Genomic DNA, 16,508 nt, shown 5'->3' with positions numbered 1-16,508 from the left:
TAATTACATGTAGCATTTAATATTCAGTTCAAACAGTAATTGACCAATTTTACATGTATTACTTCTATTTATAGGCTTAAAAAACAATATATAAAATAACTGTTTTCATTTCTAGTAACTACACATATTATTTTGATGTATTTTCCCTTCTAGATATATAAATACATTTCCATGATTTATGCCTCTGGAAATATTAATTTGAATTAATACTTAGTTTGAGAATTTATATATTATCCCCTGTACTTTAAATATATGGTAACATAGTTTATTCAGTAGAAATCTTGTAACAGTGTATATTTTATTCTTCTTACTTTCCTATAAAGATTTTTCTATACCAAGTTTCCCTTTTAAAATTTGACTCTGTTGAAAAGCAAGAATCCCTTTTATTTGTGTCAGTTTCCTAACTTCCCTGAATTGAAATGTGTCTCTTTCAGTTTTTATCATTTCCTTTGTCTGTTAAGTGAAGATAGAGATTGCCATCGGGCCTGGATATCCAGTGATGTTGGTGAAGAACCTGCTAAGTGTTTGTACTGTTAGGAAAGTGAATGCTGTTCTCCTGCAGATTATATTTTTTAAAGTTTTAATATATTTTTTTTATGTTTTAATGACTTTTGTGGGTTTTTTGTTGTTGTTTGTATTGTTTTGGGGATTTTAAACACTCCACAGTTTATTTATTTATTTGATTTGTATCTGTTCTGTACCAGCCTGCTACCGGCCCTGCAGAAAAGGCAGGGACAACCCCTTTACAAACGGCAAGAGGCTGGAATTAAGCCTGCCAAATTTATTAACATAAAACAGCAAAACAAGACACCAACCATGAAACAGGAGCTATGAAACAGGAACTAATCAAGCGGTTGCCTTCAGCAAACCAGCCCTCCCACGCATTCCCCTTTTATACAGTTCAGGGCGTGGCTTCTCTCTGCCTCCTTCCGAGGTGCCCCATTGCCTTCCTCTGTTTACTCCTGATTGACTGCCTCCTGCGTCGGGCGTCCTTGAACAGCTGTGGGTCATCTTCATCCACGCTGTCAGGCTCACACAGCTGGGTCTCCGTCGTGACCAGGTGGGAGGGGCCTGGCTGAGGGCTCTCATCAGCAAGATCTTCAACCCCCTCAGCAAGCTCTTCAACACCCCCCCTCCTCCTCTGAGTCGTCCAACCCAACTGCCGAACCCACAGGCTGACCCTGAATCACAACAGTATCCTGCCTTTATTACTTTATAAGTAACTCAAGGCAGCAAACATGCATAATGCTTCTTCCTCCTCTTGTGAAGAAGGTTCGGTTGAGAGAGACTGACTGGCCCAAGATTACCCAGCTGGCTTTCATGCCTAAGGCGGAACTTTAATTCACGTTCTCCTGTTTTCTAGGACAGCATCTTAACCACTACACAAACAAAATCTGTCTAACAAAAATATTAACAAAACTCTTTACACAAACTCTAAATATCTAATTAAATATCTAATTAAAAGAAAGTAAACTAACCCTCACTCCCTAAATTCTAGTTAAGAATTGGGGGGGGGAGAGAAAAGAAGGAAAGGTAGAAAAGAAAAGAAAGGGAGAAAAACTCAATTTGTTCAGATGATAGGTTCATCAAGCTTCCAAACCAATGAATTATTTCTAGATAGACTGTTGTGTTCCTTTTGTGATTCTCTGAGTACTGTAGTCAGGCATTCATTGAGGTAATAAATAGTCATTTCTAGATTGTAAAATTTCCATATAACAGTATCTAAAGATAAGAAAAGCTTTTATTTCTTGATGCCTCACCTGGAGGTCTGCTTGGTGAAACTCTTCATACTTCTGTTTCATTCTGTAAGGTAGATTCTGTAAGGTAGATACTGCTAAGCTTGTAAGCCGCCCTGAGTCTTCGGAGAAGGGCGGGATATAAATGGAATTAAAATAAAAAATAAATAAATAAAAAATAAGGTATGGAAGGAATATCAATTGCTTTTCTCCATATTCTAAATGTGATGAAATTCTGGAGTGTTTGCAATATTTTATCTTAATTTGATCTCCAAAGAAATTCAATAACAACAGGATCAAGGGACTGTGAGGAGCTAGAAGGCACACAATAAGATGCATCAGCCAGTTCAACAGTCTGTCCAGAACTAAAAAAGGTTTTGTTATAGCTTGTACTCATGTTTCTTTGTGCTCTAAAGAAATTATACCAAGCTCTTTAGTTTTTATTGCATCTTGAGCAATTAAAACTGCAATTATTTTCTTGTTTTCTTCAACTTAGTTTCTTATTCTAATCTTACCAACTTTCTCATTATACTGTGAAAGACAAGGAATAATAGTAATAATTTATTAAATTTATGTGTTACTGACTACCAGCTCAAAGTTGTTTGAATCTCAAAACTGTTAATGTCCCAAACTATAAATTAGATGGAATTTCTGTAAGTTCCCATCTTGATTGGAGTTTGAGCCACAATTTCCAACTACTGTAATAAAGGTGGTAAATACGGTAATTTGAATAAATAATTATTCACCACTCTCACTACCGTAATTGGAAATTGTGGTTGAAACTCCAATTCAGTCTCATGCCCCAAGTTTATGACAATTTCTCTAGAAGCTGCATAAAGGGCTATCCAAGAGAGATCTGCACTATAGCAGATGAACAGAAAAAAAAGCTATTTCCTTGTTTATATGATGTGATTAATTTCCCAAAATACTGGAAATGGTAGAAATACTTTGAATTAATTTCCTGCTTACTATCTTTCTTCACAAGTTTTATTTTGTTTATTTTGGGGGGGGGCAGAAAGAGATAAATGTCCCTTTAGCACATCACATCTTATTGGAAGTCTATTTCTGCTTCTCTCGGTACCCTGATGCTACAGTTTCTCCTCTTTGGTATTTCATGCTACCTTCTTTGGATTTGTGTCTTCTTTTCTTCTTTAGATGAAATCTCAGTTTTCAGACATATATGCACATAGCATTTCTAGCTGCAATTCTCACATATGTTTCGGATCTCCTTTTATCAGTTGGGTGACAGGTGGAAAAAATACAGAGATCCACAAAGTTTTTGGATAAGTTTGTATTTTGCAAGAAATGATACTCATTGACAACCAGACTTACACTGAATGCTTCCTTCAAACTAAGTTCAACTCTTGAAGATTTAATGATCGAAGAATGTGTTTGGGAAATGGTTTCCCATTGCCTTTTTCTGTAATTCATTTTTACTTAGTAGTCCAGTCTACAGTTCTGAGATTTCCTGGCACTCTGATTTCAACCCAGCTTAGCTTCCAACATTGATCAGATAAGGCCATTCAGAGTGCAGTTAACTATAATAGGTATATTTTAGTAAATCTTATTACTTGAAGTGTTATAATATCTATGAAGATATATATTGTAGTGAATAGCATAATAGTGATATATTATAATTCCGGATTGGCCATGAAGGAAATTTTATGTCTCAGATTTGCCTAAGAGAACAAGGATCACATATGCTGTACTTGCTTAATAGCAGAGAGTCAGTTTTCAGTAATAAAGAAAATGAACAAGATAATAGCTCATTGCTGTGTTCTGGTACTCCATACCTATAGCAAATAACTAAATGATAACTAGAAGAACTTTACAGTGTGGAAGAACTTGCAGAAGTTCTACATGGGTAATAGCATGCTACAGAACATCAGCCTCAAACATAATCTGTATGCTATATCTTAGGGACCTTCATAGAGCCAGAAGCACCATTAGAATAAGATGATGGATAATTTTGCCTTCAAATGAACATCTGTTTTGTGATTGGTCAAACCCACCATGACAACTATTTTGTATCTACAATGTGTTTTCAAAACTTTAACTATATCCTGATTAAGGACCTCTGAGCAAAATGAGTCATGCTGTCTTCAGCATCTATTATTCTTAAGTGCATTTATGTTAAAAAAAGGCAATGCTATGTTCTATCATATATTAGAATACAATTTGATTTGAGAATAATCTGAACCTTGTGCTTTGGTCTTTTTTCCTGAAAGCTGAAGTGCGACTAAAATACTTCTTCCAGTTAATTTTTTTAAGAATGTATGCTCCTGCTACCTGCCATCCAACCATCATAAAAAAGTTCTGAAAATTTCTTATGTTTATACTACTTAAAGGAAGAAAACTACAGTATATAATCTTTATAATTTAGAACCAAGAACGCATTCATAAAAATGTTAGAATTAAAATGTATGAAAAATCTCTCAGAGTGTTGTTTTATGAGCACTGTTGTTGGAATGGGCTGGGCTATGGAAGTTTTTTTTGGTATCTATGCTTCCAAGGAGAATAAACAAAGAGTAAATGAGCTGCACTAATTCATGAGAAGACAGGAAAGGCTATAAGTGCAATCTCACTGTCAAACTATCAGTGAATCCAGAAGGAGTAACCTTTTTGTGTACATTTTGGGCTAAGATTAGTCAACAAGGTAGAAATATTCTGCCAGAGTGAGGAAGTTGTAGATCTCTAGTTGTTACTGAACTGTCCATCAGTCCACTTGGCTTGTACAATACTGATGATTTCTGGGAGTGCTAAGGAGCATCCAGAGGGCTTCTATAGCATTTCAAGGTATTTTAAGGAAAAAATGTTTAAGAATGAATTGACACCTTTGAAATAGGATAGCAGGATCTGAAGGGTAGTGTGCTTAAATTTGTTAACATAAAAAGCAGTTCAGACTGACCACACTGTGCACGTTTGTAATTTTGCAGTCCAAAGAACCCCAAGTTAGTTGTAGCTGGCATAGCTAAATGAAACATTTCTGTACAGAGCAAATGTATTTGAGAGGTTGGGAAAAGACGATAATAATGTAACTGTCAAAAAGAGCTTATGCTGAGTCAGTCCTGTTTGGGTTACTTCAAGGGGGGAAGGGCTATTTTTCTTTGGCTTTTCAAGTTTTAAAATTTTCACTGTTGTTTTTGTAGTAAGTTCAGTGGTCAGCAAGCAAAAGAGATGGGAGAAAGGCAATTGGGGTGCTGAGAATTAATTGATATTTCATGAATAAAACCAGGGTTAATATAAATCATAGTTTAATGTTATATATTGACATGACTAATCTCTGTCTTTAGGGAGTCTGTGTACAGTACAGGTTCAGCTTCCTGAAGAGCTCTTAGACTTCTTGATTTTCTAAAGCCTTGGCTTTGTTTTTAGTGAAAAGATTTGAAACCTACTTCCCAGATACTCCACAAATGTTTATTAGGCTGATCTCAGAAAAATTAACTATAACTCTTAGTTTTTCTAGTATGGCAGCCAGTACATAGTTGCTATGGAACATATCATTCATCAGCTTCCTGAATGGCCTTACAAAACTGAATGAGCAGCCTTATTTGTGTCTGCCTTCATTCCTGGTTCCTTGCAGTTTATGAATGCTATAGCCTGTTGCTTTCTGCTTTAGTTTTCTTATATCTATTTAGAAGAAAAATAAATTACCAGATTGAAATTTGCTAATTAAAACCACTTTCTAGTATTTGGTTACTGTAGTCTTTGATGTCTGTCTGACAGGACCATGAAATGCATGGGGTGTCCATAGGGACAGAATTTGCCGAACATGGTGCTTTGTAAATGCGGGAACACAGTGTCGCAGCAGCTCATGAATATGAAACGCCCATGATGCTACCTCAGTGGACTTTAGAACACAGATGAATCCTGTCATGTGCTAAATGAGACCAATTTCTTTCATTTAACTTCATCTTCAATCAGGCCCTCTTCCATTTGCCTGTTTAAAATTCCCTAAACGTGATGCGGAAGGTAACAGTGCTTAGCAAAAAAAAAAAAAAGTTTTGCAGTCATAAGGAAATTAGAATTGCATGTTGAAGTTCCATGCCTTGAAAATCAACTTCTTTTATATAAATTGGATAAACTTTTTGTTTTAAAGCCTCTCATTGCACAAAACAGGCCAGTTAATTTTTCAAATCTCTTTATGTCCTTTGATTTTTCTAGTTTTGTACATAAACATTATAAACATAGCATTGTACATAACTATTTACATTTTTGGATTCTGTAATAATAAAAACTAGATGATTACTGGGAGATGTTTTCATTCTAATTTGGATACTAAAAATAGCAAGTCAATAAGTAGGATCAGAGGCTATCATAAATTATTTGGGGCAGACTTTGATTATTGGGAAAATTTGAAAATGTACTACAAGATACTTAATAGTTTTTCAACTTGAAAATTTGTTCCACAACCTTTTGTAAAATTGAAAGATCCTGTAATTTGAAGATACAGAAAAAAGGCAGAAAATTAATGTTAAATAAATATAAAAATTTAGTTTCTGTCTTCTCATAGATCTACATCATTGTGAATGTTATGTGGAGCATAGCTACTTAGGAGTTGATTTTAACAATGACCATAAGAGCAAACCTATATATAAATAAATACATTCAGTTCATAAACATATGAGAATTTGATTATTAATCTAATAGGGTGTTGGATATGTTGTGCCATCCTAAAGTATGGCTGGGTAGATGTATTAATCAATTGGCTTTTCTTGTTAAGACTGATGTAGTTTAGTGTATTTGGAGGGCCATATCCTTCCATTCCTAACATAAGATTATATGCTATGAAACATTAGAACAAACAGCAGTTGTTCCTAAGCTCTTGTTATCAGACAAGCTTCAGACAAACAATAGTCATTCCCAGTAAAACAATTTAATCATAATGATATTTTGCCAAGGAGCTCTATTCCCTCTTTTGCAGTCTTATTCTCTACTCAGTATGTGTCACCCAATTCTTTTAGAAGGGTTTGAACGAGTGGTGGGATTCAGCCGGTTCCACACTACTTCGGCAGAACTTCAGTAGCTAATTTTTTGTTGCCCAGGCCCAGAATGGACTTCCGGAAGCGGCATCCACAAAGAGAACCAGTTGTTCACATATTTGAATCTCACCACTGGTTTGAACCCATAGTTGGAAAATCTAGACACTTGTTGCTTCAGAGGAGCTCAATTAAGTACCATTTTCCATATTTTATTTTAATTATTGTTCAATATATTTTAGTCAGCCTAACAATTGGAATTCTCTAGATAGTTCTGGAATGTTTAGTCTGAGATGTGTATATTTGAGGTACAGTTATTGGGCTTCTCTATTCCTCTGTCTAGAATCACTTGTCTGTTTGAATGCAAAGATTTCAGAAGTAAATGCTGTTGATATTAATGAGAACTAAATAAAAATATATTAAAATTTTGCCTTAAATAAGCATTTTTGATAATTTGCATCTTGTACTGATTATGTTCTCTGCATGCAGCAGTCTGAGCCATGTAGGTTAGTCTGTAACAAGTTACTTGTGGAAGAGTTGGAAAAAGCCGTTCAAGTCAATTTTTTCTTTTACTCAATACAGAGATTCTACTTGAACACACCAAGTGAAGTGAAACAAATGTTCTCTTGGCGATTGATTTTACTTTTGAACTGAAGTTATCTTTAGAAAGTGTTTCTTCTACCAGTTATTTGGAATCTGCCTGCCTTATTGGAAGGCAGGTTAAGGTAGATCTGGAAAAATCATGATTGGCAAAATTTGCCTCCCAGCAGATATCAGAATAAAGTCTTCTATCATTACTAACAAAGATAAATACATTAGGCTTACTGGTATTAATTAATTTTAGGACTAATCATAGTGTATATTTTAGTAATTTTTACTAAAGAATATGGCTGACTTCAAAAAGTTGTAAAAACCTCCAAATAATAATATCGAGCTGTTAATATTTTATAGGCAAATGATTTTTTTAATTCTTGATTTTTTTTCCATTTTTATGTTTTCTGATTTTTGGTTTGTTGTAGAGGACTCATTCCACTAATTTAGAATAACCATTCTACTTTTAGAATAATCAGTACATGATAGATTCAGTTCAGCCTTGACCGACTGGCAGTCTCATGCCTGTGGTGAAGCAGTTGGATAGCCATCGCTGTATTCAGTGCTCACAGCAGGCCTTGCAACATTAAATGAGTTGTATGAATTGACCTCAATTCATTACTTAAATTAGAAGTTGCCCTGTGGTCTGTGAATTTTGTCTATTTGCTTTAATAGCTGCTGAGTTTATTAGTTGTAATTTCTGGTTCTTAGCATGTGCAGGCATTGCAGCTCTAATCCAGCATTTTTGGACACCCAGAGTCTCTTAAAAAGGCATTCAAAAACCAAGTTTAGCTGGGTTTTAAACACAATGTATGTGACTTATTCAAGACCTGTATACAGATAGTCCTCAACTGACAACTGTAATTGAACCGGCCCATTAAGGTTGTAAATCATGATGGTCATAAAGCAGGTCACCCATGTGACCAACTGATTTTATGATCTTTTTTGCTGCAGTTGACAAGAAACATCACAGTTGTGGTGTTTTATAACTAATTTACCCATCCTGTCCTCCCAGGTAAAAATGTCCTGGAGAATTTCTTCTTCATAAAAATGTATCAGTACATATATTGTACTTGTGTATACGGGTGCTTACATGTATTTATGTACATTATAAGCCACATTCCAAAAAAGGCAGGGATATAACAAAAATGAATAAATATAAATTATATCAATAACTATTGATTAAAATTCATTGTCTATAAAATAAGGTTCTCCAATTATATCCAATAAAATCAGCAAGCAAGTAATCCAGTTTAGCTGTAATTAATCTTCCTCACATTTGTTTATTTTTAAACAACAATATCCTTAGTTATTGTAAGACAATCTCTTCCTCCCATTCAAGGGGAAAAAAAACTTTGTGTTCTTATGGAAAAATATAGTACTTTGTTCTCCATTTATAATTCATTCTAAGCCCAGTAGAGGGAGCTAAATCAACACTGAGGAGCAGTTATGAGATGTTCTTGAGTCTGAAAATAGTTTTTTTTTAAAAAAAGGTTGGAAAGGGGCAAGCCAGAGAAAGAAAGCAAAAGAACAATATTGATGATCAAGGCTGAGAAACAGCAAGCTGAGAATAAGCTAAAATGGGTTTAGTTTCAGATAGAAATGCAAAAAGAGACAGTTGAGGTAGAGGACACTACACTGAGTTTTGGGAAGAAAAAGAAGACTGGAAGAGATAGATTGATGTTGTAAAATAGAGGAAAGAGAAGAAGAGCAGTAATTCAGATCAGTCCTCAGGGAAGAACTATTAAAAGACGTACGAGAAAAGTAAAACAGCAGAACACTATCGGTTGTCTCCCATATATCAAAACTCAAGCAACTCAAATATGTTATTAATAACTTACAACTCATATTGAACAACAGCACTGCACTTTCTCAGGGCTGGGTGGCAGGCCCAAAATTGCATACATTCAACCATTCTACATGAAGTAGATTCTCCCAGATGGTCTGAAGAAACATGAAAATAATGGTAAGATGAGAATTAAAGCCTGCAATGAAACGTATGTCTATTACCAGCACCATCTTTTTGTACCAACTTTTTGTATCAACAGCACCATTACAAGTCCCAATAATTTTGCCCACAAGATTAGATATGTCTTCACGTGCTGTTTCTCTAATTGATCTATCCTATTTTCTGCCAGCAGTGCCCCACTGGGATGTATGTAGGACAAACAGTCCACACTTTGCACAAAATACCGGTAATTAATGGATGCGAGCTTGACATCAGAACTCACAAAAAGGACAAAGTAAAACTGGAGCATTTTAATCCTTCAGGACACTCCATTGCAGATTTCAAAATTCTGGAACAAAGAAACGTCATCAACACGATTGAGTAACAGAGTGTACATCAAAAGGGTTCATAATATCTGAGAAGGTTTTAACAAACACATTAAAATTGTTGTTTGATATGGTACTTCTAATCTGCCACACGTGTACGGTAATCTGTACGTGCATAACTATCCTGTCTTTCCTCACTTTTTCCCCCATCTGAGTTTAAATCCTACTTCACTTTAGCCATTCTGTGCTATCTGAGCTGTAGTTCATGAAAGCTTGTGCCTTTTAATGAAGATTGTTACTCATCAGAAAATGTAGCACTTTTGATGTTGTGCTGCCATATCAAATTTCTCCTGTTGCTGAATGTTATTAGGAAGATACAAGGATCAGAAAGGCAGTATAGAAACACTAGAGAAAGAAAGTGATGTGGTAATGTGAAATATAGTAGAGTGCCGTTAAAAATACAGTGGAAAGTGGAAGTAGGAGGCAAGGGATGGCTGTGGAGTCATTTGTAGAATGCACTCAACCCCGTTGGTCTACATGCAGCTGGAGGCTGCAATTGTTACATTGATGAGCAAAATGCACTCTTGTAAACTTCAATTCTGTGACTGCGCATACTTTATCACTGTGGCATGGATTTGGTAAAGAAGGAATCTCAACAGCTCCGTTTATTCATTTAGCTATGAGCTAAAAACCACTCTGCTTTAGGCAGCAAGTCCTTGGATAGTTGAGGAGCTGGAAGGCATTATTCTGCTGAGACTGTCCAAGCTGTCACTGTCTTTTGCTTCGGTTTGGCTCTGTTTTCAGCCTCTTTCATTCAGCCCCTTCACCAGGCATCCAATTAGAGAGAAATCCCACTGTGTGGGTTGCTCCAAATATTACCCTTGTCAAAAGTCCACGCTAACCCTTGCCCTACTGCAGATGGGCCAGTCCTGCTTCCATCAAGGTCAGAGGAATCTGCAGAGGAGAAGAAGGAATGTGGAGGAGACGATGTGGGTTGTGCATTTGGAACTGTGAGGGGGGAATTGGAAAAAGACCTGGACATGGGTACTAGACTTCATAGGACGGGCATTTTTCCTGCTCTTGAATGGTAATTTCAGACAAGGTTTCAGACAAGGCAGCGCTTAATGCAAAAGCAATTACAGGCAAAATTTTACATGAGTTTTGCAATCCTAAGATATCATCCTTATTTAAGATAGTGTGTTAATGATTTATTCATTATTTATTAATCACGCTGGTAGGCCACCCAGAAAGCAATCCTCAGCAATGTACAGATTAAAAATATGTTTTAAATTAACAGTCAAAACTTCAGCTGAGCCTGCGTTCCCTAGCCATCTACCTAATCTGGGACACTAGAATAAATTTCAGAACGGGATCAAGACGGCTCAGAGGACAATGATGCCCAATGCTTAAGCATGAGGACTTTAGCACCAAACTATTCAAGAGCCAGCTTATTAAAATAGTCATGTTGTGACTGAGAAAGATTTCGTTGTACTAGAACGTAAATGGATCCTGTATTTCTATGAATAAGCATCTGCATGTCTTTGTACAAAATAAATAAAGATTATTTTTCCATTCAAACATCCAACTATTTTTCTTTTGCTTTTATCTGTTAAAATATTTATTTATTTAGCTTTTTCATTCTACTGTACTATTTTTATAAATAACACAAGGGAACAAACATATATAATACTCCTTCCTCCTATTTTCCCCACAATATTAACCCGGTGAGGTGAGGTGAGCTGAGAGAGAGTGACTGGCTCAGCTGACTTTTATGCCTAAAGTGGGATTAGAACTTCTGGTTTCTTGCCTGATGCTAGAATATACTTAGTTTTCTTAGAAAGCTTATCTGTCATCTTAAACAGTTAAAACAGAGAAAGGAGGAGGATTATGTTAGTTGTCACATAGGTTACAACTATTGTTAGGATGGGGCAAGGATTATGTGTCCCTAAAGATGCTGATAATTTATGTCCTAATGTCAGCAGCCATCATAGCTACGATGAAGGATATTTGGAATTGTAGTACAGCAGCACAGTATCTGCTTATTTCATATGCCTGATTAAGTTATTTTTGTGCAGAAACAAAATTTCTACATGTGTGTGTATTTGCAGAAACAAAATTTGTACACACGTGTGTGTGTGTGTATACACACACACACGCACACACACACACATCCTGTACTTGCCTTGAGGTAGACTATTTGTTCATCTGATCCAGAATAGTCTGGTCCAGTTGATAGAACCTCTTCCAAGCAGAGGTTTTCCCCATCATCTGATGTTTTTCATTTGAAACGCCAAGTATCGAATAATTTCAGATTGCAAAGCCTATGTTCTATCAATGAATTGTGGTCCGTCTCCCAAAATGAACTTTGCAAATCTGTAGTAATTCTTTCTTACTTATCTTTTATATCTTGCAGATATACCAGTGATCCCTAACTTGGAGGAAGTACAAGAGGAAGACTTTGCCATGCAAGTGGCAGCCCCGCCTAGGTAGAGTAACCCCAGAATTGGTTCTGCTAGTTAGTTGTCTTGTTGGGATCAACTTCTGCCCCACATGGCTGAGTGTTGTATCATGTGTTATAATAATGGCAAATGAGTTCTTCTGAAGGGAGGAAGTAGCTGCTGTAGTTGCTGAGTAAAGCTAATAAAAGACTTTTTTTATTAGGATCAGCTCCATACTTTAGACTCTAGTGAATGCTAATTTCATTTCTGCTCTAACCCAACCAGTGTTCAGGTGAATAGAGTGCTGACCTATCGTGACTTGGACAATGAACTCATGAAGTACGCTGCATTCCAAACCTTGGTGAGTGCAGTCAGATGGAAATTCAGATTTATTTATATTTCTTCCAGGAAGAAGGTAGCAGCAAGACTTTTCTATTCATATAAAAGTTGACATTTATTACCTTCTACGCAGTGGTGGGATTCAAATATGTGAACAACCAATTCTCTGTGTGAATGCCGCTTCCGGAAGTCCATTTTGGGCCTGGGCAACAAAAAATTAGCTACCGGTTCTGCCGAACTGGTGCAATCTCACCACTGCTTCTACATGTCCCTTTTTATTCTAATGTAATATATGTATATTTTATCTGTTGTTTTGATAGAGCTCTTGGTCTTAGAAACCTAAATTTATTTATTTATTTATTTATTAAATTTTTATAAATAAATAAATAAATATCTTATTTTATAAATAAATATCTAGTGAGTTTATTTTCTTATTGTCTATGCAACATATTTGATGTTCCTTTTAATCATCTTTGGACATTCCTTAGTTATATAATTCATTTGACAGAATGTCTTTCAAGAAAGATTTAAGAAACTTGGGAGACAAGACTAGACACTGAATTTTGGAAATTATTGTACTCATCAGAGAGCCTCGCCCAAGAAGCAAACAATTCTCCAAATGTCTGTATGTTCTGATTGCTTTTGAAAGGATTTTCTGAGTGAGATGTTTGGTGCATTCGGTCTGCTTTGCTCCCATTCTAGGTGTACGTGGTTTTCAGAGAAGGAATAGGACTGTCTTGCTATTGTGGGGAAAATGCAGGTGTTGCTACTACTTGCTCTTGGAGCAGATATGATTTTAATGTGTTTTTATAGGATGGAGAGATTGATCTCAAACTGCTCAGTAAAGTGTTAGCACCAGAACAAGAAGTACGAGAGGTGAGTTCATTCTGAATCTTTTTGCTAGACCTGTTCAGTATCGATTATCATTAAATAACGTTTGTTTCACTCCACTGTTTCAGTTCTTCTCAGTTTCTTTTGGAATTTGCCTTATTGGAATCATAGCGTGGTTTTATCACCATGTCTGGACAATCTTTTAACGCTTTTATGGCTTTTTTGTTGGGGCCGGGAACCATCATATCAAGCAAGCAGGTAGTACCCACATAAGACTGAAGTCCAAGCAGAGATGAGATTGATCAACTCTGCAAAGAATGATAAAATATTCTCACAACAAATCCCCAAGTGTTTCAATTCTCCTTCCCCTGGCATTTTGATGAAGGGGGGGCCATATGGTTGGACTGAAAGAAGGGAGCCTGTTCCATGAAGTAGAATTACAATTGTGCCTGAAGGAGCCCTAAGCTACGTTTGATCTGATTCAACCCAGACATTCCTCCATACTGCATCACTATAGTTGATTGCTTCTTTGCTCTCAGCTTCCTAGTGCCGATTGACCTCTGCTAAATGGAAGAGGATGCTTAGTGATGGTTTGAAATGATGTTCAACAGAGTAGCCAGGGATTCAACAGGACTCCTGATTGGCCAACATGTTCAGAAAACTATCCATTTATTTTCTGAGCTGGATGCCAATCTAAGGCTCGTCAGGGAGTGATTTTTGTGACATTGGAAAAGCTTACTTTCAGATCACTATCAGGTGAACAGGATATAAACTTCATTGTGTATAGGACTGGAGATGAGGAGATGTAAGATTGATGTCAGACTTTCAGACTAGGGAACCAAAGTCATGCAGACTAATACTACTTGTGTTATAAAAATATACGGTAAACAGAATCTTGCAAGTCTGAATGTGTTCCCTTTCTTTAAGGACGGTCTTATCTGAGGTGTTTTCTCAGATTACAGTTCTGGCCCTGACTCATATTTCTTTTATTGGACCAGTAGTGGCTCTTCCCCCTGTTCTTCAAGATTATTCCTTCTGCCTATTACAGGGCCTGAAATCCATCAAGACAAGAAATTCAGAATATTGCATTGACACACCAGCAATAATCACAATTAGCTCAGAATGAGAGATTATTATGCAGTGGGATGACTATTTTAACAGTATTGCTCCATTCTTGTGGCTGCCTAAACACTGAGGCAAATATTCAAAATTAGAAGACTGTCGGTTGGAGCTTCTGGTCAGTGAGATGAATTCTCATAGATCACAGCCACTATTTCAGCACCTTCTGGCCCTAGCCTGCCTGCTGCATCACACAGTATCCCAGAGGGTAGAACTGAGAAACAGTAACTTTCTTCTCTTGTCTTAAAATATATACTAAGTCAAGTACTTACTCAGAATTAAATCCTGGTTAATAAATTTTTTACCAGCAACTGGTGTAGCATTAAAAAGCAGAACCTTAAGAGTGAAGGGTCCACCTTGATTGTCACCTGGATTTCCTTGGTTAGACTACAACCTGGAACAGAGACTGGTCACCAGTCTATCCATCCCTCCATATCTGTTGCTACAAAACTTTGTTCTTTCACCATCTTTCTAAAACATAATGTCTCTTAATAAGATACAGCAAAAATAAGTTGTTCTTCCTCTGTTATATTCCAAACATTCATGAGGGCAACAAAGGGACTGGGCCAACAAAGGGACTCTCAGAAGTCAACCTCTTTAGGTCACCTTTCACTGGTAACCCCACTAAGGCAGTATTTCTTTTAACCCATGGAGTGGGAAGATGCGATCTCTGCAGACAAACCCAGCTGAGAAGTTCTTCTGACCTTCTCCTGCAAAAAACAAGTGATCCTTCTACCATTATTAGCACTTAGGCATTGGGTCCTTGCTGTAATGTATTTTCCCCCATTTGAACTGTGTCATCATATTTAGAAACATCTTGCCCCCATTGGTACATGTTTTATATTTGTTATTGTTCTTTGACAGGATGACGTCATCTGGGACTGGAACCATCTCTACACAGAGGTTGCCTCTGAACTTCTAAGTGAATGGGACTCTGGGCAATCAGAAAAAGAAGAGAACCTTATTTTGAACAAGAACGCTTGAATTTTGATTGTTTGATTGCATAAAAGCACAGTTGTAGAGACATTCCTTTTTAGTATGATTTTTATTTTAGAAATTATTTTTGTCTACACAATGTAATAGTAGCTGTTTCAGAAATATATCTAATAGAATTCAAAAGAAGTTTTTCATTGATATTCACGTTAATTGGTTATATTTTTTATTAACTGGGAAATATTTTTATTAACTGGGAAACTTCAGTAGATAATGTTTTTTCAAGTACTTACATGCCCATTTTAAGATGTTTTTTTCCTTACATACATGTATGCCTCATTTTAAAATGTTATGTTTTATACTCATTGCTATTACAGTTATTCATAAACAAGCCTGGAATATTAAATTGATTTATTACCTTTCCTCACTTAAGTGGTGACTCTAATATATATTCAGATTTGTTTAAATGTACATGAATAATAAATGTGTAAAGAAGAGGCTACACAAACAAAAAGCAACCCAAGTGCACCATATATCACATGAGTTTTTTGAATTTGGAAGTGAACTGGGAGTACCAGTTTCCTGTTCTAAAATATGCTGGGGCTTGACTGCTTTCCCAAGATCATAATTTCTGGATTTATCTATGCTTATCACCAAGCTAACCGTACACTTAGCAGTGCTGTGGACAGCGAAAGGGAGCCATCAACATCATCAACTACAAAACCCACGCAACATATTGCCAGTGTAAAAGACAGGGAAATTTAAAACTTTTTCCATTTTGAATAGGACTAGTCTAACTCTCCTCCAAAACTGGAACAGAATGTTTCAAACTACTGAGCCACCACAATAGTAGGGAAAGTGGCAGGGATGAGCGTATCTTTTCAAGAGATTTGTCTGAATGTGCAAAAGCATCTAAGGAGCCTCCTGTTTCAAATTGCCAAAGTGCTCGTTGCTTTTTTCCATGTTTTCCGGTTCCTTTAGAACAGGGATGGGCAATTAATTTTCCCAAGAGTTCACATGAGAAGCTGACTGTCATGGAGGATAGAACCAATAGCTGCATAGGCATGCATGCACACACATATATAAATTGGGGGGGGGGGGAAATAGCAGTCACCTTCCAATATAAAGCAATACACTTATTTACGTTTGATTTCTAACAGAATAATAGTTGGAAGGGACCTTGGAGGTCTTCTAGTCTTCAAGCAGGAAACCCTATACCAGGGGTCCCCATCCCCAAGCTGTAGCCTGTTCAGAACACCATGTGCGCA

The 16,508-nt window shown here is 36.5% G+C and overlaps 1 protein-coding gene across 1 annotated transcript in view; it reads left to right on the top strand.

The window, feature by feature from the left end:
• Window positions 1-15,667, top strand: part of IFT43 (intraflagellar transport 43) — a 70,303-nt gene extending 54,636 nt beyond the window's left edge. The window contains exons 6-9 of the mRNA XM_083350829.1: window positions 11,994-12,066; window positions 12,304-12,379; window positions 13,171-13,233; window positions 15,172-15,667. Coding sequence (XP_083206955.1) covers window positions 11,994-12,066; window positions 12,304-12,379; window positions 13,171-13,233; window positions 15,172-15,291 — 332 coding nt within the window. The 3' untranslated portion in view covers window positions 15,292-15,667. The remainder of the gene's footprint in view (window positions 1-11,993; window positions 12,067-12,303; window positions 12,380-13,170; window positions 13,234-15,171) is intronic.
• The last annotated feature ends 841 nt before the right edge of the window (window positions 15,668-16,508 follow it).

This window comes from Vipera ursinii (assembly GCF_947247035.1).
Source record: "Vipera ursinii genome assembly, chromosome: 1".
NCBI classification, from domain to species: domain Eukaryota; kingdom Metazoa; phylum Chordata; class Lepidosauria; order Squamata; family Viperidae; genus Vipera; species Vipera ursinii.
This window is presented reverse-complemented; position numbering and strand designations above follow the sequence as displayed.